General features: G+C 39.2%; 1 protein-coding gene across 1 annotated transcript; it reads left to right on the top strand.

The window, feature by feature from the left end:
- Positions 1-2783: 2783 nt before the first annotated feature.
- gpr18 (G protein-coupled receptor 18) lies at positions 2784-7233 on the top strand. The gene is made up of 3 exons (XM_017410208.3): positions 2784-2907; positions 3524-3566; positions 4267-7233. Exons 2-3 carry the CDS (start codon positions 3544-3546, stop codon positions 5276-5278), a joined length of 1035 nt encoding a protein of 344 aa, XP_017265697.1. The 5' UTR covers positions 2784-2907; positions 3524-3543; the 3' UTR covers positions 5279-7233.
- The last annotated feature ends 638 nt before the right edge of the window (positions 7234-7871 follow it).

Genomic DNA, 7871 nt, shown 5'->3' with positions numbered 1-7871 from the left:
GTTTGCAGTAAACAGTGCATTTCACACATATAATTGCCATCTGCTTTATCGCCTTTCTTCACAGCCTGACGTCTTTGGGGAATTCGGTAAATGTGCTTGTTTTAAAGGAATGGATTGAAATAATGAAGAAGCTGTAAATGTGGCAAAATATCAGGCGACTGAAATACTATGATAGTTTGTGGGGGGGGTTTTATATGCTGAAAACTTTTCTTGTGTTTGGTTATTTTGTGGTTTAAAAAGCACTACTTTGTTAGAACAGAAAGATGTATTTGATTTTTATTTGTTGGATCAATCTCATGAGGCGAATCTTTGCATTACCCATGTTTGATGGTGAGAAGTCCTCCAGAAGAGAAGAAAGAGCAGACATCGTGTATTTCTACTGAGAACAAAGACAGTAGCCAACAACAGCGACCCAACTAGTATTCAAAATTTGAATACGAATTTGAATTTTTATTGTTTTTAAATGCAGTAAAAACTAAAACTGTGCCAACTCAAGCTGGTAAAGCAAGAAAACAAGATACACATTACCAGAAAATATCTGCGGTATTAATAATTAAACTGAAGGCAGCTGAACTTTACTTTTTTTGATTTTCTTGGAGATAATTTGTTTCTCATTCGAAGAGTTTTCTCAATTCAAAACTGAAAGGAGCGGAGTTTCAGGTTTGCAACATTCGAACACTTGAAACCCGACACCTTTCAGTTTAGAACTAAGAAAGCCCCTCAAATAAGAAGCAAAATGTCTTCCAAAAAAAAGGACAACCATGTTCTGAATGAGTGAGTATATATGCATACGCCACAATATAAAAGGCTGACAAATGGAGACAAAAGAATGAATGATGAAGTGATGAATTGAGCATTTGATGGCCTAATTAAAAACCATCATTCCTTCAAGAAATGCAAATATCCTGCCAAATTTTTAAAGAATGATCTCTTATGATCTGTTAGCACTCTCAGCTTGTATTGCGAATGACTCTCAGCTACTACCACACCAAATCTTGGCTCGGTAGCTGCAAAACTGAACGAGTTCTAGCCATTTTTGTGTTTGCAGATCAAACTTCTTCATACATGACTGTGTGCCTTATATGGTGATGGGCAGTAATAAATACATTTTATTATATCAATTTATTTTAATACACAAGTGGCAAGTGGGAGTATCTCTGGTTTGGCCTGGACAGGTTTCACTCTGTCATCTTCAAACTCATTCATTCATTCCTCACGCAGCCAGGTCATTTGTCTGGAGGCTTGATATTGGCTGAGAGGATTTAAACATTTTGTCTAACACAAGGCTAAGACAGACCCCCAATCATCCTCACAATTTGTGCCCCGAAGGTCACTTTTGGTTTCTGTGAACGCAATATAAGAAAGATACTGGTGAAGTGATTTGTGCAAAAAAGGTGCTGACACCCTAATATTTTCACAATAAATCTAAAGTAGGCCTCGAATCCCGAAAACAAGAAAGCAGTTACTAAAAATGATGTGTGCTGTTTAAAGCATCATAACTTGGCTCAAAATGAGACAGTGTTGTAATATTTCACGTCAGCCTCTAGAGGACAGTGTAAAACAGGTTAAAAAGATCACGATAAAGCCCATAATATAAGCCTCCTGTAAAGTCTGTCAGAAATTAGCACATTTTTATGTCACGTTTTTATTTTTACAGTTCAACTTTCATACACACCTAACAGAAACACACACAGTTTGCTGTTATCTAGAACGCTTTGATTGGTGGAAGATGGCCGTGTTCATCCACATGATATCGTTTCTTATTGAGGTGATTTATGGAGCATTTTGTGAGGAGCAGAATACTCAGCGAGGCAACCACATGACAAGTTTCAAAGAGAGGAAAACATCACACAGACTGTTGTCATAACAACATATTGCAATGTACACCGAGTGCCATCTGGTAGGAGATTTTTGAGACACATCAAGAGGATGAGCCGATGGGTAATTATTTCCCAGGAATAAGAATTAGACTGAATGATACAAACGCGGCTCTGAAAAGGCAGCGATAATAAAGTTTATGGGGGGGAGATTGGAGGGAAGTTTTGGCCGAGGATTTGACAGCAGATGAGGTCAAACCCAGTGGCGCTCAGACAGGAGGCAGAAATATGAGAAGTTCAGCGGAAATATGTGTCTGTTTCATGAAATCTATAAAAAGGAATTGAAAGTAGCAGTTAGGAGATCAGGGAAAGAAGTTTCGTGTTGCTCAACGTTCTTTGAGCCGCGTGTCCTAATTTATGGCTGTTAGCAGCTCAAACACAAATTAATCACACACATTAATCTGTATTCAATCCCGGCTCAGACTGACCTTGAGCGTTTCACCTGAAGTATGCGCTTTGCATCCATTAAGTCAGTGTGATATAAAACCATCTCACAGCATCAGCGTGAAGTGTCTATTACCACAGTCTTATTTCCTGTTTATATGGCAACTGCCTCAACATCCTGTTTTTAATTACTTCTCTCCAGCAGCAGATGCTTCTCACAGCAACCTGCTGTGGATTACTCCCCTGAGAACTAATGTGCTGTGACAGACCCCACTTTTCCAATCAATAACTCGCCCTAAATCTGCCATCTCTCTGCCTGCCAAACACACTCCCACTTCTAATGGCACATCATTTTCTTTAAGGGGGTGTAATTGCGTACTGCGGAAAAGCTGCATAGCCCTCTCGGTTCCGACCACGCAGATACTGTAAAGGAAGGTAAAAAGTACAGAAACTGTAGCTCACAGGAAGTGATGTTAGGGGGGCTTTACACTGCTCTCAGTCTCGCCACCATCACATTTGAGAAAAAAAAAAAAAATTCACTTCCCTCTTTTGGCTTGTTACAGGCAGAGAGTTTCGACTAGCTCACTTTTGCTTCACAAACCTGTTGGGAGGTGAGCTGGGTCGCGATGTTTCTTTGATTTTGTTGGTAAGTGAAGTCTTTTACTGCCCAGACAGAGCTTCCTTAGTCTGTTTCAACTTTAAGAACGATGTCAGACATGTTCCACAGCTCCTCACTGAAAGCGTCTTTTGGTGCTGATTTCAATTTGTTTTTTAATCCTTTAGCTATTTCACTGCATCTTATGTTTTCGCGTTTCAAAATAAACTGTTTAGATTGTATAAAACATTACTGAAACGTGAAGAGGAAAATAAGAGATGCTAAAATGAAACGGTGACATCACAGAGCTCAAGTTTATCTTGCTTGCAATCTTCACGTTCACCAGCTTTAAATGTTTGTTTCTTGTTCATTTGAAGACATTTTAACGTAAAGACTCACCCAGACCTTTCACGGCCCACTGCTTTGTCTTTAACAGTCCAGCTGCACAGCTTTTTAAAAATAACCATGATAATCACCAACCAGAAGCTTCTGCAAACTGTAAAATATTTGCATATTTCGAGGCAGCACAGTTTCTATTTCAATCACAGAGCATCCTCAGGAAACCTCACTCCGCTTGCTGACCCAGAAATATGAACTGAGCCGACAGTGACAACCATAATGTCTACAAAGCTTGACTCTGTTGTGTTTATTGTTGTTTTTCTTTTAGATTTCACTCACTTGGACCAAATGCAGGATTATCTTCAATTTAAGTAAGTTGTTATTCACTCTATATGTGAGGTCTCCAAACAGCTGACAGATTAGCTTTGGAAAAATACAACTTGACCAGTCTTTTATTACTATTAAATAATAAAGTATTTTAGGCCCCTTATTTAGTTGAAAATAGCTATGAAATTCTCAAAAAGTAATCACTGAATATACATCTAATCACCAGATTAAGTCAACATGAGGTAAGATGGTCACCACAACTAAGTGACCATAGCAAACAAATATTGGGTTTAACTTAGATTTAACAGATATTGAGCTAAAATCTGATGTGGTAGTAGCTGGGAGTCATTTACAACACCTACTCTACATATAGCTCTATTTAAAACTTCAGCCTTTACTTTGAAGGGATGCTTGCCTAACATTCATTTATTTAATAATCAGTACACAACCTGTACTGTTTGTTGTTTCCCAGCTTTTTTTTTCTTTTCATTTTTCGAACAATAACAATAATTAGTTGTCAAATTAATACAAGGTTTAAATGATATGGAAATAATCCAGATATTCTCTATGAATTGTAAACACCAATCCAAAATATTTAGAGGCATAACTCTAAGTTTCAGACCAAGCTTTGTATTGTCAAGCCGTTAGCAGAAGATGTCAAAAAGTGGATGTGGATGTGCAAGGGTATTTAAGATATTTAAACCTAATGATTTAACAAATGCACATCTTTGTTTTGCTTTTCAGCATGAATGTATACTCCAACATGTCTGAGGAATCTTGGACTTCGGGGACAGAACAGGGTCCAATAGAGTACCGTGTGGCAGGCCTGGTCTTCTACAGCATCGTCTTCACCATAGGAGTCATAGTTAATTTCACTGCCTTATGGGTATTTGCTCTGACAACCAAGAAGAGAAACTCAGTCACTATCCACATGATAAACGTGGCGTTGGTGGACCTTACCTACATCCTGCTGCTTCCTTTCAGGATGGTTTACCTCCAACAGAACTATTGGCCTTTTGGAGACATTTTCTGCCGAATCATTGCAGCGCTGACCATTTTTTACCCCTGCATGGCTCTGTGGTTGTTCGCGCTGATCAGCACCGACCGCTACATGGCCATTGTGCAACCGAAGCATGGCAAGGAGTTGAGGAACGTCCCAAAGGCTGTGGTGGGCAGCCTGGGGGTGTGGCTGATAACTCTGGGAAGCAGCATACCGTTGCTCTTCTCTAAGGACGACCCCGATCGCAACTCGAACTTCACCACCTGCATCAAGATGCAAGACATCATCTTCATGCGCCACGACAACCTGGTCAACTTTGTTAGACTCATCTTCTTCTTCCTCGTGCCGATATGTATAATGATCGGCTGCTACGTCATCATTGTGGACAATCTAATCCACGGGCGCACCTCTAAACTCAAACCAAAAGTGAAGGAGAAGTCCATCCGGATCATCATCACGCTCATCATCCAAGTGCTGGTGTGCTTTGTGCCCTTTCACATCTGTTTGGTGCTCCGGTTGCTGGGAAACGGCGAAGACGGAGGGTTCAACACGTGGGCGGTGTTCACCACGTACCTGATGAATCTTAGCACGGTCCTGGACATCATCTTATACTACATCGTCTCCAAGCAGTTCCAGGACCGGGTGATCAGCGTGATCCTGTACAGGAACTACTTACGAAGCGTAAGGCGGAAGAGCCGGCACACGCACACAGGAAGCATCCGATCACTGAGCAACCTGACCAGCGCCATGATATGAAACTTCATGCCTGACCACTCACTCGGACTGTATCAGTTGTACATAATGTAACAGTGAATGCATCGTCGTGTACTGTAAGTGTAAACGATTACTTATCAAAAGGATCAAAAAACTGCTATTCATTTTCAGAGTTTAATTTACACTCACAGTATGTTGTGGCACAAACATCTGTGTTCAGAGCTGATTGACTCGCCCATGAGACCGGAGATGCTTGTGGGTTTTTTTTCTTTTTTTTTCTTTTGGACGACAAAACCTGCTTGTCTGTTGCTCTGGTGTGACACGTGCAGGTGAAAATACAGCTCACAGTCATTTTAAGATGCAGCCCAAGGCGGTCTCACTGCTTGCTGCTTGTTGTGCACAAACATCGAAACTCCCCTCACTATGTCAACCAGCGGAGATGAAACATGTCTGTCCGCCTCCACAGGAAACAACGGTGAGTTCTTAAAGGTTGCTGCTGTTGTTTGGTGGCTGTTTGAAGATCAGCCTCCGTAGCGCCTCAGTTCCACAGGGGCGATGTGAGCAAATATGACTGTGACTGTTGCATGATGTCACACGTGTGTTGAGTCAATTGTTTGCAATTTTATATTTGTCCAGCCTGGGCTAAAGACAAACCACCCGACAAGGAACGCAACACACACCACTAAAAGTTGTTTTAATTGAACTGGCCAGGTGATGGCAGCATGGCACAGTCAGATTTCATTCACCTGCTGGAGTTTTAAACACAGTACTTTTTAAAGTTTTCCAAAGTGGACAGTTTTAAAGTTTATTTGGCCTTTTTTCTTTCTTTTTTTTTTTCGGCTTTTTTTAAAGCATTCTACATTTCAGTTCACAAAAGCAGAATTTCAGCTTTCCCAGTTAACAACAGTCATAACAGCTTCCTCAAGCAGGAATCTGACGAAAGTGTGTTTATGGTGCAATGTGAATAGTATTGATTAGACGTTAAATGATTTAGTTGCTTGGAGTGCATTTACAGTAACATGCTCGAGAGATGTCAGAGAGGCTATTTACAAGATTTACTGCAACCTTAACCTTTAAACAGAAAAAAAACCTTTTCAACACGGGGACGTTTCAGTGTCAGGCCTCTGCTGCTGAAGGTAGAAGATGCAATTTGTTCCGAATGTCTTCCCCAAATAAAAGGCAAATATTGAATCAGAGTTGAATTTGTGAAATTTGTGTGTCACTGTGTGTATGGGTTTATGCACAAACTTCACTCAAGCTAAGAGTTGATTTGTGTCTGCCGCATCAACATGTAACTGACATGAATAGGAGTCCAAAATCACAAAATTTCAGAAAGTACATTTTAAAATCATTGAAAAACATGCCTGCTTTTCACAACCAAGCAGAAATACTGCAAATCTGAAAGCATGAACACAAAGTTAAAACCAAAGGACAGAAACCATTCATAAAGAGCAAAATATTACAAAATAAAAAAATGAAAGAGAAACCAGCATAAATTCAAGAAACACAACTATATTTTACAAAGAAACACCAACAAAACAAAAAACACAGCAAATCTGACAACAAAAGATAAGTTCAAAGACTTCATAATTCTACAAAAAAACATCCACGGAACAAGAAAAAGAGGGTTTATCAGAAACAAAGAAGATGAATCAAAGCCTAAGTGAAGATTCTGTGTAATTTCTGAGAGTGTTTTTTTTTTTTTTTTTCAAAGGCAAATAAATAGTTTTCTATTCTAGAAAATGGTTTGGGCTTGAATTCAGCTCACATAAACAGAGCAACTGCAGTTTAAAGCTGTTAAGTCTGTACTTTTTGGGTTGAATCGAGCAAAATGTCTTATAAAAAAAAGAAAATAAGTCCTTTTTAAAAATAACTGTTAAGATTTACCATTCATGATGAAATCTAAACCAACATGAATTGATGTAATTTGCTGACTTCCTGAAAGAGACCTTTTCTTTCTAGTATTTTATAATAAAAAAAATTAACAAATTATTGTATTCAACTGAGTGAAACTTGACTGTATGCACATGTAGCTTCACTTGGCTGTACTGGACTGAACTGTATTTGAATTGCATTGAACTGAATTGGAATAAATTCAAAATAGTTTTTTTTATTTTTTTATTTTTTAAGCATCCTGGAATTGCTTTGTTGCCAGTAACCTGAACTGAGCTGTCAAAAACTGCAAACATCCTATCACTTCAGAGACCATGACAGTCACACACATCAACATGGCATAAAAGAACAAAATCAAAACATATAATGGACAAAATATAGCTTTTCTTCTCTACATTTCCTATAAATCCTATTTTGTGCCCGGTTTTATGGCATTTTTTTCAGTGCTGTCGGTGTTTTACACCTCAGAGCTGCCATCCCCACACAGTTTGGACCTGTAAGTTAGAACATCCATGTTATGTGGTGTCTCTCTAAGTTAGACAGTTGGACGGCTGGAAGCAATACTGCAGCTAAAGTTGGGTTTTTATTTCAGAATCAGATCAGGTCTATCTTTTGAGACTAGAAAACATCTTGTTGCTGCCACATTTTTGTCCATCCTGGACTATGGAGACATAATTTATATGCAAGCATCTTCCCACTGGTTGCATATGTCGGAGTCTGGATATCACGGGGCCTTATGTTT

Source organism: Kryptolebias marmoratus, linkage group LG6 (genome assembly GCF_001649575.2).
Source record: "Kryptolebias marmoratus isolate JLee-2015 linkage group LG6, ASM164957v2, whole genome shotgun sequence".
Taxonomy (NCBI): domain Eukaryota; kingdom Metazoa; phylum Chordata; class Actinopteri; order Cyprinodontiformes; family Rivulidae; genus Kryptolebias; species Kryptolebias marmoratus.
The sequence above is the reverse complement of the archived record's forward strand: the minus strand, read 5'-3'. Positions and strand labels throughout refer to the sequence as shown.

What these genes read in the sequence shown, in the direction of transcription:
- gpr18 (XM_017410208.3), top strand. Translation starts at nt 3,544, where the DNA reads ATGCAGGATTATCTTCAATTTAA. An exon ending in CAGGATTATCTTCAATTTAA is followed by an intron (nt 3,567 to 4,266) that starts GTAAGTTGTTAT and finishes TTTGCTTTTCAG; the next exon opens with CATGAATGTATACTCCAACA.